The 23791-nt window shown below is 43.1% G+C and overlaps 1 protein-coding gene across 3 annotated transcripts in view; it reads right to left on the reverse strand.

Moving 5' to 3' along the window:
* MEP1B (meprin A subunit beta) overlaps positions 1-23791 on the reverse strand; it is a 389272-nt gene that overhangs the window by 103634 nt on the left and 261847 nt on the right. For all 3 annotated transcript variants that reach the window (XR_013610541.1, XM_078687361.1, XM_078687359.1), the window contains 2 exons: positions 22620-22835; positions 11819-12286 (listed from right to left, as the gene is read on the reverse strand). Coding sequence is in view for 2 of the 3 variants with exons in the window: in XM_078687361.1 (XP_078543487.1) it covers positions 11819-12286; positions 22620-22835 (684 nt within the window). In the remaining variant the exon portion in view is untranslated. The remainder of the gene's footprint in view (positions 1-11818; positions 12287-22619; positions 22836-23791) is intronic.

Raw genomic sequence — 23791 nt, forward strand, 5'->3', positions numbered from 1 at the left:
TCCAACACTTCGAATACGGAGAGGCTGCGGGCAAGGTGTTGGCCTGGAAAATTAAATCAGACCAAGCCAAAAAATACATCAGGGAAATAAAGGTGGGGGGGGAATCAACTGCTAGAACTTCAATCTCAGGAATCGGAAGTGCCTTCCATAATTTCTTTAGGGATATCTACAAAGAGGAAATCACTGAGGATGTATTGGTCCAGGAGAATTGGTTAGACAAGATCGAACTACCCTCTTTTTTACCAGAACAAAGGGATAGCCTGGACCAAGAAATATCAGAACTAGAAGTCTGTAATGCCATCAATCGATTAAAACGAGGGAAGGCGGCAGGACCAGACGGTCTACCAGGGGAGTTATACCGTGTTCTTGGCCCCGCTATCATCCCAACCTTAAGAATCCTCTTTAACGATATCTTCATGAAAGGCGCAGCCCCACCTGAGTCATGGAAAGAGCGACCATAGTCATAATACCCAAACCAGGAAAGGATCCGACTGATTGTGGGTCTCATCGGCCGATCTCGCTCCTCAATGACGATTATAAAATCTTTGCTGCAATTCTGTCAAAGCGGCTGGGTGGCGAGATCGGGTCGATAATACACGACGACCAGAAGGGATTCATACAAGGGCGTCAGCTGGCAGATCTTACTTATGATCTGATAGGCACAATCGACATCGCCTCAACCTTCTCTCTTCCTCTGGGTGTCTTGACTTTAGATGCCACTAAAGCTTTCGACCGTGTCAACTGGTCTTATTTGATAGCTGTCATGAGAAAGTTTAGGTTTGGGGAAAGGTTTTCTCGAGCTATTAGCCTCCTGTATAGGGACCCAAAAGCCAGGCTCATGATTAACGGCGTTTGTACTGAACCTTTTGAGATTAAGAGAGGCACCAGGCAGGGCTGCCCGCTCTCCCCGCTCCTTTTTAATATTTACATAGAACCCTTTGTGCAAGTTCTTAGAGAAGAGCCTAATATTCCACCATTTGAATTTGGGGGATGGGGGAAGCGGGTAGGACTCTATGCTGACGACATCCTTGTTTACACAACCAACCCCGTAGAAGCATTCCCCATTGTTGTAAAAAGGGCAAAGGAATTCGGGCGGATCTCCGGATATGAAATCAATGAGGGATATACAGAGATCATGACATGGAATTTAGACAATGTAAACCTCTCGGTGTCTTCTTCCATGCGTTACTTGGGTATTAAGATCACCCAGGACATTAGTAAACTATCCCAGACTAACCTAGACCGGTCTCCCGAGAATGTAGGACATTACTAAAATCTTGGTCCTTTCTCCCCTTAACACTTCTTGGGAGGACAAGTCTGATAAAAATGTCCATCCTGCCCAAATATACTTTTATTTTCAATTCCATCCCCTTAACCTTTGATAAAAAGCAGCTTCAAAAATGCCAGCAAGAAATCAATTCCTTCATTTGGAAGTACAAAACAACCAGACTGGCATGGAAGAAACTTAGGAGGAGGAGGGAAAAGGGAGGATTAGCATTGCCAGATCTCCAATACTACGCTTGGGCATTTCAACTGACCCATTCAAGGATGTTACTAAAAGTTCCATCAGACTCCTCAAACGGGAAAATGTTCAAAGCCATGCTGGTTGGGGCCAATCTGCCACTAGACGGGTTCATGTTTAAGTTTGGTGACCAGAGATTTAAAAAAAAAGTAAGATTAAAGACTCTACTATCCCTGGTAAAGGACTGGGTGCAAATAAAAACAATCCTAGGGCTGGCTTATTTCTCAAACTTCGCCCCGATCTGGGACTCCCCTGGGCTTCCCCCGTGCCTGAATGACAGTCTAGCGGTCCCTATCAAGGAAGCCGAGATTTATAGATGGGGCGATCTTCTTGCTGGAGGAAAGTTGGTGGAGTGGGAAAACGTACGTGAAAACGTCGGTCCCGGTTTAACTAGATTTAAATATCTGCAACTCACTAGTTGGGCCCGTGAACTTTCTAGAAAAAATGTCCCAATTGGGAAGAACTGCCTCTTAGAAAAAGAATTGGTAGAGAAACAAGGGGGTAGAAAGGAAGTGGCACTATGGTACTGGACACTATTAGAGGAGGTGGATGGGGATTTTTCTCTTTTCGAGGAGCTATGGGGCCAAGACATGAGTGTACAGGGTGATCTTTGGACCAGATCCTTTTCCCTTCTCTATAAAACGGTAAAACCAGCGTGGCTGAGGCGAAACCATCTGTTCACCGTACATCGTGCCTATTTCTCGCCACTAAGGCTTTCCAAATTCCTTCCAGGAAAGTGTTGTAACAAATGCCTTCTAACCGCAGCATCTGACGTACACATGTTTTTGGAGTGCCCACATCTAATTGATTTCTGGGATAAAGTTAAGGCTACCTTGGATTCAATCCTTAAAACATCAATAGCCATCACCCTGCCTTTAATAATTTTTGGGCTGGACGACACGGTATCTGGACCAGCAAAGAGCTTTCTATTCTACGCGATCCTGCTTGCAAGAAGACAGATTTGTAAATACTGGGTTGACTCCAAGGCTCCATCCCATGCTGGCTGGTTAATGACACTATACGATACATCTAAAGTGGACATGGCCAGAACCTGTAGTAAACGAAATCTTTCATTCTGGAATCTATTGGTGCAATGGCGATGACATCGATCATTCGAACGGCCCAGGTTTTTTTTTTTTCTTTTGTTTTTTTTCCCGGGTCCGATGATTATGCCCATTTACTCCTTGGACATGGTGGTGGTAGGGCGCAACATTTCGACAACCACCCTAGTCCGGCAGGCAAATAGGCGCCTAAGATGGAGCAACCAAAAATTCCTTGTAAAACATCTTCCGCCAATCTGGTTCATTTGTCCTAAACTTGGTCAGGAGAAGGTCCCAGTTTGGTTCCTGAAGGACACACATGGTGGTCGGTGCATATATCTCTCCTCTTTGGAGCAAGGGATGGCAAATGAGGACTAAAAAAAAAAAAATCATTGAATAATGAGGCTTTGCTACAATGCAGCACACATAGAAGTAACAAATAGCCATTATGGATTGTTTATGTACAGGAAGGGTCACCTTCTTTCACATAAACAATCATTCCCTGCAACACAGGCACCCTTGCACTAAGGTGCAAGGGTGCCTGTGTTGGCACTAGGCAGCTAAATTTAGCACTAGCACTAGGGAAAATGCAGGGGTGAGCCGTATTGTAGTAAATATGGGGCATCATTGCTTTTTGAAAATATCGGAGCGTGGCGTTGCCAAATTTGGAGTAGCTCCGCCCTCTGACATTTTCTAGTAAATATGCCCCTGGGTTGTTGGTTGAGGGGAATGTAAACCCTTCTCAAGCAACACCCACAAACCTGTCACTGTGAACCACAAATAGTCACTAAATTAGCCTGTGCTTAACCCTCTGGAAGCTTGGCACAAACTCAGTCAGGTTTAACTCAGAGGCAATGTGTAAAGTATTTATGCAGCACTTAAACAGTAATAAAGTGAAAACAAAACACAAGAAAAACCCACACCAATTTTAAAAAATAGACTGAAATGTAATAACTTATTTGACTCCGAAAAACTAAAATCTAATAAGTAGAACTGGAGATACACAATTTCAAAGTCTTAGGTAAAAATAGTGCCAAGAAGCGCAACGCACCAACTGTGGTTATCTGGTCGTCCTGGATCAGTAAAAAGTCACAAGTTCAGGCTGATTGCATAGGAGTACGGGCAGGATAAAGGGAACAGGTTAGTCCCACTGATAATTGTACCATATATCCTTGATATGGAACGATGAGTCGCGATGCGTCAGTACCGATGAGGAGCTGTTGGGGCTGAGATGAGAGGTCCTCTGTCTAGAGGCCTCGCACTATGTCAGTACAGAGGAGGCCACCGATCAGGAGCTGCGAGGTGGTGTGATGCAAGGTCCTGCGTCGTGTTGCTTCGCATAGCGTTCCTTTTAACCCCTTCCACGCTCATGACGAGCTGAGCTCGTCATGAGGTACGCCTGTTGTACGCTCATGACGAGCTGAGCTCGTCATGTAACGCGGTAATTGCGAATCTTCAGCGCACAGCGGTAAAACGCTTAGCACGGAAGGTGTTAAGGGAACTTACAGTTGGTTCAGGAAGAGTACACCGATGTCAGCCAAGATTCCAGGACCTGGGGGGTATGTCTTGGGGATCAGGACTCACTCCAGCAAAGGCCAGCACCAGGGGAGAGGCAGGTCCAGTTGGGTTTTGACAACCGGTTGGAAGAAGGGCAGGTCTCTAGAGCCTGGTATGTCCCTCTAACAGAACAGTCAGCTAGTACTTGAAGTCACTCTGGTAGTTCTCGGTTCAAGGAGCAGGTCTTCCTTCCTCAGGCAGCAGGACAGTCCATCTTGCAGCACAACAGTCCTTTCAGCAGCAGAGCAGTCCTTCTTCTGAGTCTTCCATAGGAACGGAACTGATCTGATGAGTGAATCTGAGGGTCCTACCTTTATATCTGTTGCTAGCTTTGAAATAGGAAAAGCTTCTGGAGTTCCTCCCTGCCCTCCCACAGATGTGTTTAGAATTTCCTGCCCCCCTGCCCTGGTCCCAGTGTGTCAGCAGTCACAATAGGCTAGTGTGAAGTTCTTTGTGGGTGAGTTGAGGCAATTTCTTTGAAGTGCAAATGTGATAGGTGGCAAATTCACCCCATCTTTAAGTGAGGGAGGCCCATACTGCCTACACCCAGGCCATGTATATAGAAAGGCCAAGCACTTTAGCATTGGAAAGCAGGGTTAAGTCTGCAGCGTCGTAAAGCCAGAAAAAACTAAGGGCCTGATTTGGGTCTTGGCGGGTGGGATATTTGGTCACAAACGTGATGGATATCCTGTCCGCCATATTACAAGGGCCATAGGAAGTAATGGACTTGTAATATGGCAGACGGGATATCTGTCACATTTGTGATTGAGTCTCCCATCAGCCAAGATTTAAATCAGGCCCTAAGTCTGCAAAAACCAAAGGCTGAAAGGCAAACATTTGGGGGAAAACCACACCAAGGATGTCAGGTCCAGGACTGAGGAACGGTAATTTAAAACCCTCTTTAATGTTAATGTCAGGTTTCTGAAAATGCCACTTTAAGAAAGTAGCCATTTTCTTGTACTGACCATTTGGTGCCTGCAGCCTGTTTACTGGGACACATGACCAGGTGTAGCTGGCAGTTTGTTTCACTGTCTGGTAGCCATACACAAAGAGCAAGAGCCATAGGTATTGGCAGGATGCAGCATCTCTGACTTGATGAGGGGGCAAACTGTCACCTACCATACTTGCACATCACAAAGGCTTTGCCTGAGCACAGTCATGGGTTTGTCACTAGTTTCTTGTGTCCCCAGACAAGCTAGGGCCAGGGCAGGGGAGGCTTCACGTCAAGGGGGTGGATACTTTCACAATCGACTCCAATTTCAAGTAGTCACCAAGTATAAATATTGGACCCCAATACCCTACCCTTCAGTACACTACAGGACCTGCGGATGCTACAGAAGAAGGACTACTGTGGTGCTTTGCTGCCAGAAAGACTGCCACTTTGCTGTCTGCTGCCCTACTGCCTCCTGCCCTGCTTGATGAGAAGGAAGATGGGACCTGCACCCTTCATCCCAGGCTGAAGTGAATCTAAAGGTCAGCCAGCTGTACACTTGTTGTGAGCCACAGGGACATAACAAGCTTCAGGTGCTCCCTGCAACTGCTTAGCTGTCGTGCTGCTTGGACCAGCTTCTGGACCTTCTGGCCCCTGCTAGATTGAATTCCTGAGGAACCAAATGGTGCTCCATAGGTCCTGGACCCTTGGTGTGTCCTCAGTTCAGCTGCCTTCAAGTTTCGGGTTCTTCGTGAATGGGAATGGTCCAGTTCATGCCAAGATCTTGCCGCCGTGATTCCCGCCAACGCGTAGTTCTGGGGAGCCCTACTCTTCACATCACAATGACCATCAATGATGCCCGGCAGCACGAGATCTGCACTTTGTGTTACAGCATTGACAGCTTGGGGTGGTCACTAGCGCAAAGCTCCAACATGACTGTCTGCGATACACAGCAGGATCTTCGTGTGACAGCAATGACAGCCCGCAATGCCTGGACTTATCTTCGTGCTACATTGATGACCATCCTTGATGCTCTCCGTGCTCCTCGCATCGCTTTCACTGTAATGTAACTCTTCATGCTGGACTTTGAAGGTAACCTTTTCAGCAGGTCTAACATGGTGCCAGTATCCTGTCCGTACTTAATGACAGTTGACGGGGTCGGACTGGGATAGAAAATAGGCCTGGGCACCAAAATTAATGCTCCCATTCGTGAATTAGAAAGTAAAAAAAATGGCCCTTACTTGCAAATTGATGAAATCATTAACTTGTAAAAACACGTTCTTTATATGTTTTGGAAGGTATGGACTACTGCATGGATTTGAATTTGCTACAGACAATGTTTGTTTAACACAAGATAAATCAACAATAAAAATCAGCCCAGCAGACCATATCCGGGCCCACAAACAGAATAAAAACCAGCCCACAAACTGACCTCTCGGACCAGACCATCAGGGACTCTGTGATTCCCCTACAGACCTGTATGACACTGGCAGTAGGCCTGAACTTGTAACTTTCACCTGGTTTTGTTTCACACAACCAGATAACCGTGAGTTTAGACATTACCAGAAATCTTTAAAGTTACATATTTCCAGTTCTACTGATTTTTGTCATTTTGGTATCCAATTACTTATTACATTTTCCTCTCTTTTTCTAAATTGATGTGGATTTTTTCTTGTGTTATGTTTTCACTTTATTACTGTTTGAAGTGCTGCATAAGTACCTCACACTTCGTTTTTAAGTTAAGCCTGACTGTTTTTGTGACAACAACAAATTTGGGTTTTTCACTACCAGGACATGCATAGCTTAAAAGTATTGGTCCAACTTTTTAAATACTCTGCACCCTGCTCTATGGCTGTTTAGGGCCTGCCCTAGCGGGGATTTGTATGAAGGGGGGAAAGGGGGGGGGGACGGGGGGGGGGGGGCGGAACTCTCCGAATTTGAATTCATGTAATTCCACGGAGTTGCATAAACAATCTGCAACATTCTGCAGAGGTTCACCAACGGGCGGAAATAGGCACATCGTGTTGCTTGCGCTGTGATTTAGCGCCAGGAACGCATTCCAAGCTGAAACATCAGTGCAAATGGCACCACATGGTGCACCTGAGGCCGCACCTACTAGATGTGATTTTGCAGGCGTTCCATTAGATTTTTGTACTCGAACGACAGTCTTTTGACTGCAAACGGTCATTACCTCCTGCATTAGAAAAATCTCACTGGATGTTCTCCTAGTGAACGAAAATCGCACTACAGGATGGCAAATCTCACTTGCCAACTTACTGCCCTGGAGCTGCGCTATGGAACACTTCCGTCATGTGGCAATTGCCAGACTTTGGCCTTACATTTGCATTATAAAAATAACGCGGAGTCACCAAAATTACACCGGTGGAATGAAATATTTTGCTCACCCCTACTTGTATGTATTAAAAAGGGAGGTTTAGGCTGAGCAAAGGGTTTATTTTGACAGGTTGAAATGGCAGTTTGAAACACGACACACAAGCTGCACTGGCAGGTCTGAGACATGTTTAAAATCCTACTTACGAGCGTGGCAGATTGACTGCTGCAGGTCCTCTGGCAGCATTTATTTTAAAGGGTCTGAGTACCTGTAGTACCACTTGACTATGGTCTTATAAGTAAATTAAATGTGCCTATTGGGTGTAAGACAATTTTACCATGTTTAAAGGAAAGAGCACAAGGGCTTTAGCACTGATTAGCTGTGGTAAAGTGCACAGATTCTTAAAAGTCAACAAAAAAATGTTCCAAACACAGGAGGGTTGAGGCAAAATGTTTGTGGATAACCATGCAGAGAGGGGCCAATCCAACCAGATCCATATCTAGAACAATCCCTAGTTCACATATCATGCTCGCAAAAAACAAAATAATAATACCATTTGATAAGTAGGTGGCAACAAAATAATCTTCTACTCTAACATGGCAAACTTTACACCCCTCCTGAATACGTGTTGTAGCTATTTTCTGATTAGAATTATATTTGCTATTAACCTTCTGCTACTGAAAGAATAAAGCTGTGATGTAGAGAGCTATGTTTTACTGGCATAGGCCAAACAAAGCCTCAACATCAGTTATATTCATTGTGTGTTTATATTTCTCATTGACACCGCAAACAGCAATATGTGCACTGATGTTATGTGCTGACATTTTGCACTCAAAGAAAGTCTTGAGGAAACCTTACTTACTTTTCAAGCCTCTTTGTGCTTGCTCACTGTGGGCTATACATTTATGAATATTTTCATTGTTTATATGACCAGATTTGTTCTGATACCTCTGGTGACAATAGGTCAGAGGGAATCATATATTAATTCATTTATGGCGATAGTACTAGGATGGTGGCAATATATCATGTTTTATAATGCTGTACTGTGACTTGATGATGTGTTGTAGCATTTGCTCACTCGTGCTAACTGTGATTTCCATTGCTTTCCATTGTAAAATTTATTATAGAGAACCTTGATTTTTGGGATGGGCCTGATTCTTTTAGGTCTCTGCTAGGGATACTTCCCGCTTCTCTATTGGTTCCCTGCACACTTTGGATTTACGGGCTGATTATGACTTTGGCAGTTCGAGAGCGGGGTGGCATGCCACCACCTGGCACCACCAAAGTTGACCACCGGCCGCCCGCCAGATTAGGAGTTTTCTCCTGGTCTAGCGGGCGGTCCCCTGGTGCTTGAAAAAGGCACCGCCACGGAATTTCCAAAACAAGTTCCTGCATGGCATTGACTGTTTAATCCATGCTATGAGGACCTGGGTATACACGCACACAGGGGGGCACACCATGTTTACCCCTGCATGCATCCCAGTCTACTAGGGCTACAGGGGGCTCTGTAGGGCTCCCTTTGTTTCCTCACTGCCAGCCTTTTCAGGGCGGGCTTACTGCCAGGAAAAGGCGGATGGTGGGGGAACTCAGAATATGCTTGGCGGTGCTGCAGCGGCACCCCAAACATAGTGCTTCCCCAGACGTAGTTCCCTGGTGGTTGTGCTGGTCCCAAAACGGTCTGACTGCCGCACTTGTAATACGAAGGTCGGACCACTGGTGTGGCGGTCCCAAAGCACTACCACGGTTTCACTGGTAATCAGGCCATTGGTCTATTTTTCAGTCTTTGAATATGGCTGCATCTATCTTAAATGCTAAGACCCCTAACAGCAATTGATTTATAAGCCCTATGACTGAATTATTTAAACTAACTGTACTTTTGTCTTCTGTATTGCACTTAATATTTTTCATAAACCTTTGTGTTTTTCAAATTTACTGATCTTGAGCTCTTTTTAAGTCAGTCCTATTTTTTGACTGTTATTGAAATAACATTTTCAATCTTATCTTCATGGACAGATTTCCTCATCTATTCTTGAGGACAAAACTGTCTCTGACCCTATATCGGTGTAATGACTATCATGTAGATTATCTATGAGATAGCGCCATGACATGCCTGCATCATGTCTCTTTTGCCAATGTAGAAAAATATTTGAACCTGCTTCCTTAGTAAAATCTTTGACTCCCTATATTCCTTAAAAATCTGCAAGTACTTGCATATCTAGTAATTAGCTAAGGATGACTTCCCATCTTCCCTTACACACACTTTCCCAGTGACTAAAGCTGTTAGGAGAGCTGTAAGTTTCTTTGTCTGTTCTTTCACCTTAGATGAGCTATTTTCCTAAAATGGCCTCTCACGAATCCCAACTCATCTGGCTTAGACTGGGGAGTACCTCATCTAAAGTATTAGCAAGTAATTTGGAAAAATAAAACTTCACCATCAGATTTTATAGAGCAATGGCCTGTATAATTCACGTCTTCCCATCTTTGCCTTCCTTAAGGATTAGAGTAATCTAATTGATTGGGTCTCAGACCCTACACGTGCAAAGGTCTAAAACAGATTGGCTAGAGCCACAGTGAGGTCTCCAGCAATGTCCCATTAAACATGCCTGTAAATAATCAAGGGGAAGGCGTCTTATAGGGTTGTATTGCCCATAAGGAAGCTAACATTTCTTGTGGTCCAATGGATTCGTCTAATTTTGTTTTTCATTCTGAGGGACGCAGAGACATCATTGAGAAAATGCCAGACTGCCTTATTCTCTCCAGTTTTACCACTACAGATGTGCTGATATAAGGATTGGAATTGAGCTCTCTTGATGGTATCATCTAATTCCAGTTTTCCATCTGGAATTTGGACATAAGTTGTTTGTTAAATCTTTTGTATGACCTGTGCACCTGGGAGTAAAGATTCTATATGTCTGACAACGTTAGGTTAGCGAATCTGGGGTGTGGTTGTTTGGGCATTGCCTTTTCACTGGGTGAGTAATAGATGGATCTTTCCTTCTCTGCATCCCAGACCTTATTGAGATCTCCATATCACTCAAAATGCGACACCCTCAACGATTGTGTTAAGCAATTGAAAGCGTATAGGTTCCAGGGAGCCTATATATGAAAACCTCATCCACACTTTTGTGGCATGCTTCATTTTTCGTGACCTTATCCCATCCTGGTAAGTAAATACTACTGCCATGGACTCAACCTTGATTTTGAGAGTTTTCTTAATAAATATTTACTGGAAAATTCCAGGGATCCAGAATGATAAAGTTACCTTTGGGGTAAACCAAAAACATATTTCATTATTAGATGAGTACCCCGGGTAAAATAAAAAAAGGAAGGGAGGGATGTCCTTGAGTTCAATGGCTCATAAATCCGTATCTAGTCCCATTATGTTTTGGCCATACTGAATAGCTGTAAGGGTCAAAGGCCTTTATGAGAAAAAAGAAGGGAGGGATGCCCTTGAGCTCAAAGGCTCAAACATCCAATATCTAGTGCCAACATGTTTCTGTCATACTGAATGCCTGTATGGGTCAAAGGCCTTAATGAGACCTGTATTAGATCCCTACTTCATCAGAATTCGTGTTCATGTCGGGGAACACTTTCACATGTCTACCATTTGAAAGTAGCAATAAACAATGCAACATTGATAGTTCAAATTAAAAGTGCCGCACCTATATTATCAATTTTTTGTTTTTAATTTGAAAGTTTGAATGTTGTCACAGATGGAGGGCATAAAATGAGGCACATTAACTTTTTGATGTGGAGGTTATGAATTCAATAATTATAGTGACCTGTTGTCAAAAGCAACTGGGAGTGTCGTCTTTGAGACCCCAGTAGTATGTGCCCAGGCAATATATCCAGCATTGTTTGCAACTGAGCAATCTTGAATTAATGGTACTCCTATGCGTGGGAACTGACTCTCAGTGAAGCTCTTGTATTTGAAATGTATACATGCTCTTCTACAGTTATTTGCCCTTCTGCGATGTCACACCAACATACCTTAGCTTGCACATGCATTGAATTACACATAAGATGTTGCTAAATTGAAATTGCCATTTGTTTTAGAATCCACGGGTTGTTTGCCCTGGTCAAGTTACACAGCTTTTTTGGTGAGGAGATATTGCATTTCCCTCTAGAAAACTGGCACTGAATCAGGGGTAGTTACATAGTAGTCTTTCTATACTGTTTTATTTTGCTTTTTTGGGGTCTTGTGTGTATGAGACTATCTTCTAAACTCCTCTACAGGTTGTATAAAGCAGTTGTGAGAAAGAGATCAACATATATATCATAGCTACATATCAAACGCAGTAACCATTTGGCACAGACGAAGGGCGGTGTATCTGCTTTCAAACACCCATGACCGCCAAATGTTCACCAACCCATGGTGTTGTGATTATTGGTACAACAGCATATACACAAGAAGAAAAAGACTTGTCTCTACAAACCGTGCTTTTCAGTAGGGTCTGTTGTAACACCTCTTAGGTTCGACATACGGCTGCGAATATCTGGGTTTTGGTCCAGGAGCGTCATGGTGACCTGCTTCCATGCGCATGGCCACAGCAAGTTGCTATCATTAGCACCCGAGATCAAGTGAAAATATATGCCCAAGTTGAATGGGCTGCTCTCCGTCCCATTGAAGTATAAACCAATCTGGAAGGCATAGCCATATTTGGAGTAGAACCGTGGGCTGTAGATGCGCCCGTTCAGTCCAGCAGGTCTTGTATTGAGCTCGTGGGTGAAGTTTTTGATGTTCCAGATGTGGTGAGGGCATACTGTCTCCGACAGATTGATGTCATCAATGGAAAAGCCGCCACTTGAACTACCACTTCCTTTTACGCCTTCAAAAACAACTCTGAATTTGTTGGAAACTTTCAGTGAGATGTGAAAAAGTTGCCAGGATCCCACAATATCACCTAAAAAATAAAGCTTTGAGTTATTTACATGGCACATTGGATGTTATATAACAGAGTTGATTGACAATTATAATAATGTCATACGTACACATCATAAGAATAGATGCTGCATACATTGACTGGGTTCCATTAATGGTGGTTTGGAGGCAACAGTACTCAAAAGGCATTCTTTTCATGAGTGTATGTGTCCTAATAGCTGCACTGGTATACTCGTAGAAGGGAGATTATATAGGGGAGGTATTGTCCTTTAAATGTATCTAATCTATACATTTCTGATGAACTAACATGTCAGGCACAGCAAGATTGTACTTTGTACAATATCTACAGCATTTTGTTATGTTAATGAACTCCTTGGTTTTGTGTAGAAAATACTTTATTGACAAAGACATTATGATGTCTCTAGATAGAGGCTTGATGTACCAAAATGTTCAGCATTTGTTGTTACAAGACTGAAGTGGTCCAACCTAAGAATCTCTCTATGCTGGGCTAGAAACAAGGAGCAATCACAGGGTATTTGCAGCACCAGTTTTCAATATATAGAGTTCTGTAAAAACCAAAAACAAGCAATGGCAACACCAATAGTTTGTGTTTTAGGGTGCTACTCACTTTGCCAATAGTGTTCAGAGATGCTATACAGCATACCCAATGCTGTGCAGAAAGGCTAAAGTGTAAACAAAAAGAAGGATCTATGAAATATCCCCTCATGTAATTTTACTGGTGCGCTCCTACAAATTGATGTGGGAGTTTTTTTCTTTTAATTAAGTGATATGAGTTAGATCAGTAAAGAAATTGTTAGAAATGGGGTTTCTGGTTGGTTAGGGTATGCACCTAAGGCAGGCAAAATCCATCACTCCAGTCAGGGTAAGGGAGTTGCACACCCAAGATAGCCCCTGCTCACCCCTTTGGTAGCTTGCCGAGCAGTCCAGCTTATCACGGAGGCAATGTGTATAGCATTTGATAGTGACACACCACACACACCACAAAAGAGATTCCACATAGGTTATATAAAAATATGACTTGCATTACATCTCAACACATTAGAACATCATCACATAAACCACAATCAGTTTTCCAACTAGGCAATTGTCATGAGCATACAGTTAGCATGATACAGTAAATATCCTTGTATTGGTCATAGAACTATTACCCTACACACAATACACAGATCTTAGAAAGCTAGAAATAACACTTGTTACTCAGATCTTTCAGGCGGGAAAAGAGCAACCGTTCCCCCCAGTCAACATATGCCCCAGCACTCGAAACTCACCCTGAACACAGTGCTCCTGCGCTCGGGCTATAGGGCCACCTGACTGTGTGCCGCATTGTGGGTGGCTGTGGAAGGTGGAACAGGTCAAGATGGATCTCCGACAAGGTCCCTTTGTGCTCGGAGGCTGTGACAACTCAAAGGCAAAACTCCCCCAGGGGTATTCACAAGGGTGGAGGGATTCATGCAGCTCCCTCTCGGGGTGCGCTAGACCAAGCACAGCCTCACGAGGCCCCGCTCCTTCGCTGGGGGTGTCAGAGGCACATCTGTCTGGTGCACCTGGTGCAGCAAGACCTCTGCGGCTTTCAGGGGTGTTGCCGGAGATTCGAAGCTGGGGTGTTGGTTACTTAGCAACACTGGGGTCTCCTTCACACTTAGCTCTGCTGATGAGCGGCCAGGCTGTTGATCAGTGATGCTTCCCTGTCTCGGGCCTCATCACACGGCACAGGTTGGTAGTGCTGCAGGCTCCACACACAGGGGCCGGAAAGGCCAGCCCAGCACTTTTGGTCCCAGAGGATTCTGTATTTTGGCGAGTAAGCACACAGAAGTTTTCAGCTAATAAAGCACCAGGAAGTTTAGTTTTCAGTAAAGAAATTTCCCAACAGGTGAAGCACACACACACTTTACATATGTAAAGCACCCAAAAGTTTCCACAAAGTACAGCACCAGGAAGACTTTGATGTCCATGAGTCTTCCAAAACACAGGAGGCAAGCACACACAAGCCCTTTAAGATTCTTCACAGCAGGGCTAAAAGAATCAGTCCTTTTCCTCTGCCACAGATAGAAATAGCAACTGCAGGCCATCCCAATCCTCAACACAGAAAAGGTAGCACACCTCACACAGCTGTTCAGCTCTTCATCTTGGCAGGGTCCTCTTGTTTCCAGCAGTAATTTAAAGTCCTGGGGTTTTAGGTCCAATACTTATACCCCCTTTTCTTATAGTTCTCTTTGCTTCAGAGGCTCTGAGCTCAGTCCAAACCGGTTTTTCCCCCTTTGGTCCAGCCTGACCAGTGGTGGTGGAGACAGCATTGTGCAAAGGAGACACATCCTATTCAGGTACTAGTGAAACTCCTACCACCACTCTAAATGAATTGAATGTGTTTTATAACCTCACTAACACGATGCATTATATGCATGATTGCCATCTAATGCTTGAATCTTTAAAATCTGTGTGAGACAGCTCACCTGTCTGAGCCTGAAAAATCTGTTGAACCTGAGGTAGAACACACTCGTCTAGAAGGTTGAGCTTATGAGATCTTCGTAACTTTTTTGTTTCTGCCCTGTCTATTCAAAGCACATTTTTATGGTCTGGCTTAACAGTGCAGCTGTTTCCACTCAGTTATGTATCACTAGAGAGGGGCTTTGGCTCTGCTCACATTTTGGGAGGCAGGAGAACATGTTTTGATTGGGAAGAAGCTGTGTGCTTCCACACAAAAAAGTGCTTTCCGTCCACCAGCTGTAATCATTTTGTTTATTTATTCAGCTAACTGAGCTTGAACTTTCAGGTGTACACACATGACATTGTACTGCTGTAACAGTGTCTTAGATAACTAGATAATTTATGTTGTTCGTATTTCTCTGGCAGTACAGCAGATGGTAGGAGGGCAGTCATTAACCTAGATGGATTCTTACGTCTGGCCTGAGGGTGCAACTGTTACCGACCTTTTAACCTGCACCAATGTATCAATCAATCAATTAATCTTTATTCAATTCACAAAGTGTATCATAAAAGCATACATATAAAAACAGTATAATATAAAATCCAGTAACACAAATGTAAATAAGCAGACACAATTTAGCATGCAGCAGGTAAAGATTTTTTTCTAGTTAATGCAGCTCTGAGAAATCTAGTACCACGCATGTAAACAAATTAGGAAGTAATTACAAATGTAAAAACGTCGGCCTACATTGTTTAAAATTTAAAGATTTCATTAGTGGTACAATAAAAGATCTCCTCAGATCTGTATAAAATTGACAAAAGAACAAGATGTGAATCTTTGATTGCTTAGATATATTATCACAGGGACAAGGCATTAATTCACATGACCAATTTTTGACACTTGGAAAAGACATCAAACAGTGAAATATATCTAACCTAAAACGTATTAAAACAAATCTATGATGTGTGTTAAATACATTAAAAAGATATGGTTGCATAGAGAATGTAATCAAGACCATTTGATTGTGTTGAACAGTTGGTTTGGCTAATTCCACTGATAATCTCAGTTCCTCCAAGAGATTTAGGGCCAGATGTAGGAGCCCTAATACCGGTCGGAAACGGCCGATTTCGGCCGTTTCCGACCGGTATTAGGGTTTTTAGATGTAGGGGGCTGAAAATTACAGAATCGGTATATTTACCGATTCGGTAAAATTACCGATTTGGTAAATTACCGAATCGGTAAATATACAGATTCTGTAGTTCCAAATGTAGGTGGCACAGTTTACAGTGCCACAGGCCCTTAAGAGTCGGTATTTTACCACACAATCCTATTGTGTGGTAAAATACCGAATTCAGGTGTTCATGCACATCTGTGCATGCACACCTGTGCATGCACACCTGTGCAATGTGACACACAGACATGCATTTAGGGCATGTATGTGTGCCACATGTCACACAAGCCTGTACTTGGGGTGCTAGAGGGTGTCAAAGTGACACCCCCTGCACCCTTGCAGGATTCGGTATTTACCGATTCTGAAAATACAGAATCGGTATTTCCAATTGATTCCTATGGGCTTCAAAGCCCATAGGAATCAATGGGAAATACCGATTCTGTATTTACAGAATCGGTAAATACCGAATGTGACAGATTCGGTAATTCTGAATTTAAAATTACCTACATCTGCCTCCTTCCTATTTACCTACTCTTAAATACCAAATTGGTAAAATTCGGTATTTAAGAGTAGGTAAATCGGAATTACCTACATCTAGCCCTTAGACACTCTGTTTTAAGTGCTTTCCTCGTAATGCTATTCAGAGTTTCTGGTTGATCGTAACATTCCGGATGACTCATATCTGACAAGAAGTTCTTAATAAACTTTAGCCATGGAACCCTTAGTGCAGACTCAGCCGCATCAGTCCTTTACTAGTGCACAGTTAAATTCCATGTGATCTGAAGTCCAGATCTTGTGCCAAAGAAGGACTGGCTGGATCTTTATCAGATCTGTTAAATAGGTAGCACCCAGTGCAGAGCGGCACACTAAATTTGAACAACTAGAAGGGAGCGCCAAAAGAATTCGAAGAAGGCGTTTCTACCACCTGTGGTGGTTTCACATTTACATATCCTTACAGCTCAGTGCCGTACATAGCAATGGTTCTACATTTTGCATTGTAGATAGTTAACATTTCTTTTGGATGTTTACAGCCCAGTTTCCTTGCAAAGTTCCAAAGGGCAGCAATAGATCTAATGAATTGCAGCCTTCTTGAATTGATGGTGCTTTTCTAACTCCCCTCGCAGTAGAATAAAATACCCAGATATGAAAAGGTGGGAGTTAGTGAAATGATATCATTCCCTATAAAAACATTACACATCTTAATATAACTTTGGCCTACTTTCATAACAAAAGTTTTACTTATATCAATCCATAACCACAAGTTCTCCATAAAGTGCACAAAACTATCAAGGAGATGCTGCAGGGCCAATGGAGCACATGACATGAGTACTGCATCGTCCAAATAAAGCAGAACGGGTATCGGGGTTGCTTGATTTGTGGCAGGTTCAAGTATGTATTGGCAAGAGCCTTTCCTAAAATATGAATGTACAAATTGAATAAAAAAGGGGCGAGCACACACCCTGGGAGAACCCCTTTTTCAATACTAAAAGAACGTGTACGTTCACCCGTTATACCTAAGCAAACCCTGGCACAGCTAGTTGAGTATAAATATGTTCCGAAGTTGGCAATGGTTAGGTCAATACGCATTGAGGTCATAACGGACCAAAGCTTATTATGAATTACTCAATCGAAAGCAGTCGACAGATCGACAAAAAACAAAAACATATTGCCTCCTTTGATGAGAGCATACTTGCCCAAAAACAAATTCAAATTAGTGGCTTGATCCATGCTCCCTAGTCCTTACTGTAAATCCGAAATAATGTTGTTGCAATCCGCCCAGCTTTGCAATCTGTTTAGGATAATACGACCCACAACCTTATGTAGAGAATCTAGCAAGGAGATGGGTCTGTAGTGTGCAGGGCAGTTGAGGTCACCTTTTTTTAAAATATTGGTACAATATGGGACTTAGACCATGAGAAAGGGAACCCTACACTCTAGTATGATCTAAAGACAAGGGTCAAGAGGGGGCCCCAAAGCTCCACATTAGCCTTGAACAGATCGATCGGAACCCCATCAGGCTCCTGTGCTTTACCTCACTTGCTTGAGCTTATAGCTAGAGTGACCTTTTCCAGGGTACAATTGAGGTCAGACCAGTCATATGCAATAGTGGAAAATGCAGTGTGCATCGACTGAGCTATTATCGGGTTATTACCACCACACTTGGTAGAATCAGCATATAGCTTTGAAAACCGAGAAACCCAGACCTCTACATTCACTGCAACCTCTAATTTAGGCTTATTATCCTCACTAAAAAAGAGTGAGTTAACCACATGCCAGAATGCGGTAGTATCCTTGTTACAGCTGGCATCGTACAATTTTTCCCATGCCTCCACTTTCAGACTCCTTTTGCAATTTTTTTATTGCAACCCTGTACAGCCGTCTCCTGTACTGGACATCCAAATGATTCCTAGGAGTACACTATAACACTTTTTTTAGGTTTTATGTGCCTCTGTGCATACATGATCAAACCAGGGCTTCCTATTTACTTTACTTCTCTTCTGATTGGAAGTTAGGCCCACTGTAATTGCCATGGTGATTCGATCGAATGACTCCATGATTACAAAGGCTCCTGCCGAATCATCCAAACAAATGTCTAAGGCCCTTCTTTGTTGGTGAATTAGATGCTGTAGGAAACCATTTGGTTCGACCATAGACCACCATTGGGTATAGCCATTCATTTTCTACAATTTGATGTTCTCTACAGACATAGTGTTATGACGGACCCCTTGTTCTTTTACGTAGCCGGAGTTCGGCATTAGGCTCTGGCGGGAATGGTCACTCATTGCTAAATCATGGATTTTAAAATCAGTAACTAGTGCTGAGTAACAGTTGGGAAAAAATTATAAAATCAGTAACACTTTTACCCATGCTACCATCAAAGGCACAAGGTACCACAAGTGGACTGTTCCCAAATTCATTGCTGAAACCCAGTTTGTATTTGAAGATAAGCTCATTCAGTTTTTCACCATATTCTGAGTGTGAGAAGTGGGTACCATCATTGTTTGTCGGTGAAGTAAAACCACAGGTCTTGCTCGATTACATTTTACACAGTTTGATATTAAAATCCCCCCACACAAAAGTCAAGTCAAGTGAAGTCAAAAATGTATATAGCGCACTACTCACCCAGAGGGTCTCAAGGCGCTTGAGGGAGGGGGGTTCGCTACTTATCAAATAGCCAAGTTTTGAGTTGTTTTCTGAAGGAGAGGTGGTTCTGTGTGAGGCGGAGGTGGGTGGGGAGCGAATTCCAGGTCTTGGCCGCTAAGTAGGAGAATGATCTTCCTCCAATGGTGGCTTTTCGGATGCGTGGAATCGCGGCGAGGGCTTGATTGGACGATCGTAGTTGGCGGGTGGGGGTGTAAAAGGTCAGGCGCGTGTTGAGGTATCTGGGTCCTAGGTCATAGAGGGCCTTGTGTGCGTGGGAAAAGATTACAAAGATTTTATCTCCATTCCCCTTAGTATTTAGAGATTCTAGATTAATATTAATTTGGTCCAAGATGGACGGTATATCTGAGTCACAATCATTTTTGTAAAAGTTGACTAATATCAGCTGTGAAGTACCTAGGAGTTCGACAGAGACAATTTGGTAAAAAGTGTTAGGGCAGCTTACATTTAGAGTAGAGGATGTTAATTTATTTGACACCTAGATGCAGACGCCCCCCTTAGGTCTGCCATGTCTCGATGGAACTGCCATTGAATTAAATGTTTTATAACCATTCAAATGGATTGGTTCGATGACCCATGTCTCCTGTAAACAGATAATGTTAAAATCGGTCACAAAATCTAACCATTCAGGTCAACTGATCTTACTACGAAGCCCTGCTATATTCCAACTTAAGGCAGTGATGGTACTTGAGCCAGAATTTGTACAATCCAAATTTGTTTCATCGCTCAACACAACTTGCTCCACAGTTCGTTAGGCATCCAGTACGTCCCCCTCTGCCTGTAAGTTGTTAGCAAGGATTAGGGTAGTAGGGATATGATTATACAGAGGTACTCCTACCACTGGATTGGCCTGTAGTCAACCTACCCCAGTAAGACTAAAGAGGCAATCATATCTATTAGATGTTGAAATAGTTTACATCGGGGGACATTTCTTGTTCGAATTTAAAAATGGTCGTTGGGATCCTGGTTGTAATAGGGATGATTGCTGCATCTCAAAACTCAGCTGACTGGACAAATGTAAAGGAGGACTATAAATAAAAACAAGCAGTAAAACTGAGATTTGATTTGAATTTATAGGCACTGAGTTTGCCCTTCCCAATATCATGCAGACTAGTGCTGGGGATTTGAAAGAAAGTACCATACAGTCACCCTGAGGTACTTTGGGGCCCCTGCCGACTCACCCTACCCGTCTCGCCATCTTAAAATCGGCGTAGAGAGCACCCTCCATCCCAACTTTAGAATTTAACCCATTGAGAGATTTGTTTCTCAACAAGTCCCATGTTTCTTGTAAAGGAATGCCTCAGGTCGGGACATTGGCCAAAATTATCACATGCAGGGTAGCAGCGGGGGGAATAATCTAATCGATTGTTGACAAGCAAAGGGTAAGTGGGGTGGGTAGGGTGAGTAAAGGCAGATCCCCGAGCAGGTATTAGACGTGGGTGCTAGTGATGTCACTTCATTATTATACCTATCTGCAGCATTAGCTTGTACTAAATGGGGCTGCGGAGGTGGGTTTAAACCTGGTTATGTAGGTAACTCTGCATTCCCTCTAACAGGTCGTTGTAGCGGGAGAGTTACAGAGGGTCTGGAGGTTATATCCTCAATATTACCAGCCAATAACATGATAATGTATCCCTCAATGGGGATTTACTGCGCCTAATCGCTCTACACAGGTTAACACAGCACATTCAATGGCTTTCAATCGGGCTGTAAGACTGCAAACAGAGGTCTTAATGAGGTCAGTCAGAGCATGGACAGATGTCACCCGTGAAGTGCAGTCCAAGGCTGCAGCAGATACCAGTTTATTGGCACTTCTAGGGGGCTTTGGGGTCGCTGCCGGCTTCTGCACTGTAACCCTCTTTTTAGCTTTGATTAGCCCCTGAAATGGAGCCATAATGGGATCGGTAGAACAGTTCCTTGGACTCTTTGGCCGTTTAGATGGGGGATGGGTATTCAAAATACCCAGTAAAATTAAATTGTGCACAGACTCGTTGCTGTCTTTATTGAAAAATCCAGGTCCTTCGGTCTGTGTTTCAGTCAGTTCAGCTGCATTTTGGGGAGATTACAAATGAATTTACTGGTCCAAGGACATTCTCTGAGCGGCTGGTTAGAGTTTCCTCAACACTTAGAATTTGCTTCTCAATAGCCCTCATCGCCCCTGTTATGTAGTTCATAATGGACTACCTTGACTTTGGTGGGGACTTTGCTAGTGCAGAGCTAGGGTGTTTCCTTTTCCCCATTTCCATATAGTGCACCTCTACTCGACACCAAAGTAGGTTGTGGCAAAACAATAGGGCAAATAGAAGTAGCCGTGCGCAGAACGCTTCGTTAAAACAAATGTATAGTACCAGTAACTTGCTCATCAGTAGGAAACAGAATAGCTGAATAAATCTTCTCAGGGCGCAGAGGCTGCCTCTGACGGGACGGGACTTGCTCGGGCACATCCCGGGCACGCCCACGCGCGTGCAGCACTGCGGGACCTCTGCCTTGCTTTCATGGCGTTCCACGCGAGTGGCCCATCCTCCAGGCCAACAAAGGATCAGGCCTAAAGTGCAATGTGCAAAGTGCAGGGTCTAGGGCAAAAGTGCTGAATGCTCGCCCCCTTATGCGCTGCAGGACCTCTGCGTTGTTTTTGTGGTGTTCCATGTCATTCGCCCTTCCTCCGGGCCAGCAAGGGATCAGGCCTAAAGTGCAATGTACAAGGTGCAGGGTCCAGGACAAAAGTGCTCGCTTTCCACTCACCAATATTATTCTACAGTTCTTTGATTCCATACAAATACAGATGCTATTGTAAAGCTTCATATTACCATACATTTCTTTAACACCAGACCTATTGGCACTGCCAATGCTTATTAGTATTACTGTATGAGTTACAATCTCCATGGACAGAACATTAAAGGAATGGTAAAGCAGCAGGGAAATTAGTTGAATTAAGACCTCTGAAACGTGATGGGAGGTCATGCTAACATTTATTTTTTTTCCCTTTAGCTAATAGTGGTTTAAATGCAACCTTTTGCAATATTTTATTATATACAGTCTGGGCCTGAAATGTGTGGGTAAAAAAGATTCCTCCAAACACTCTTTCGGATGATCAGGACTGCTTGACAGCCCGTGAATTGTGGAAAAGATTATGAGTAACACTTCTGAACTACCTTAGGGCATATGGCTCTGAGGCCAATCTCTTGGGTAAAGCATGATATAAAATCTACCATTTGGTCCCATATTTCTCCCAGTTTTCTTGAGAGGGTTGGGCTTGCATGCTTTGCTCGCTGAAAGCATTTCTACCAGGTATTCAGTTCCACCTGCTTGCTCATACAACAGCTATTGTTGTTTCATATGTCTGTAAAATATACAATTAAAGTACTCAGCCAATAGTACCTAAGTTGCCTACAAAAATATTTTCCCTTCGCAGAAAAACCTATGTCAAATAATCACAACTCTGTTTGCTGGTCAGCCTAGCCAGGAACATTTTCCTGCCACAACAAACAATAGTAAAAACACAGGCAACAACAGAGCAACCAAAATGCTAAATACCGACCTAATCGACAGAGCCCCAGATACAAGCTCCCCTCTTACCTTTCACCGCTGTCACGTGGGTCAGACTGCCATTGGGGTGAGCTGAGGTGTACTCCTTCACCCAGATGTTGAGCTGATCTCCTTCATGTCCATCGTTGTAATAGAAGAACTCCAAGCACTGAAACCCTCTCTTGGGGTACAGTAGTCTGCTTTCCAGCATTGCATTGTCCCCAGGGCTCCCTGTTCTGGTGCTGAAGTGCATGAAGTAGCCGGAGGCTGTGGAGGTGAGGGAGAGCGACAAAAAGGTAGCAGTCACATACATTGGCATGGTAATATGCAGCGAATAGGTCGAGGTAAACAAGCTTTTATATTTCAAAAGTATATATAACCTAACACAATATACTATAAATGGATGCATCATTTTCCCTGACCTCCACTGCCTTCACCTTAAGAGGAAAAAGATGTGTCAACATTGAAAGAGACATTCCAAGTGAATCGTATGATGATACATAAAGATGCTCTACCGCACTCAAGGTGGGGAGTAAATGTCTTGGATATTCTCCATCATGGGAATAAAAAGCAGGCTTGGAAGTAAGAGCAAACTTCTCCTTGAAGCTCCTAGATTCAGTATGGCACAAGCGCCGCTCGAATAAAATCATTGTTGTTGACATTGCATAAATAAGTACATTTTCTCATAACTATCTACAATTGCTTTACTGATGAATAAAAAAAAATAAAAATTATATATATATATATATATATATATATATATATATATATATATGTGTATATATATATATATATATATATATATATGTGTGTGAAAACAAATACATTGGCTTGAAGTACAGCAGCACCTTAAAGTCTGAGTTTATGAAATACAACTTAAATCTACATATATTACCTTTCTTATACATATAAACCTTCCATGCACTTATGTATCTTTATATGTATTACTTTACTTCTAATTCAACATCTCCAATGCACTACCCTATATCTTACCCTATACCTCTCACAATATATCCTCTACCTCCACTCTCTGTCAACCATACCTCATTCTACTACTCTCTCCAATGCACTTCCCTATTTCTCAGCCTAAACCTCTCTCAATAAATCCTCTACTTCAACTCTCTGACTCATCCCAAACCCCATTCTACTACTATGATCCCCAAAATAACCCTTTCTGAAGTTAATCCTCCTCTATCCCTCCTTGCATCATCTCAAACCTCCTT

The sequence above is a fragment of the Lissotriton helveticus genome, chromosome 4_1 (genome assembly GCF_964261635.1).
Source record: "Lissotriton helveticus chromosome 4_1, aLisHel1.1, whole genome shotgun sequence".
In the NCBI taxonomy this organism is placed as follows: domain Eukaryota; kingdom Metazoa; phylum Chordata; class Amphibia; order Caudata; family Salamandridae; genus Lissotriton; species Lissotriton helveticus.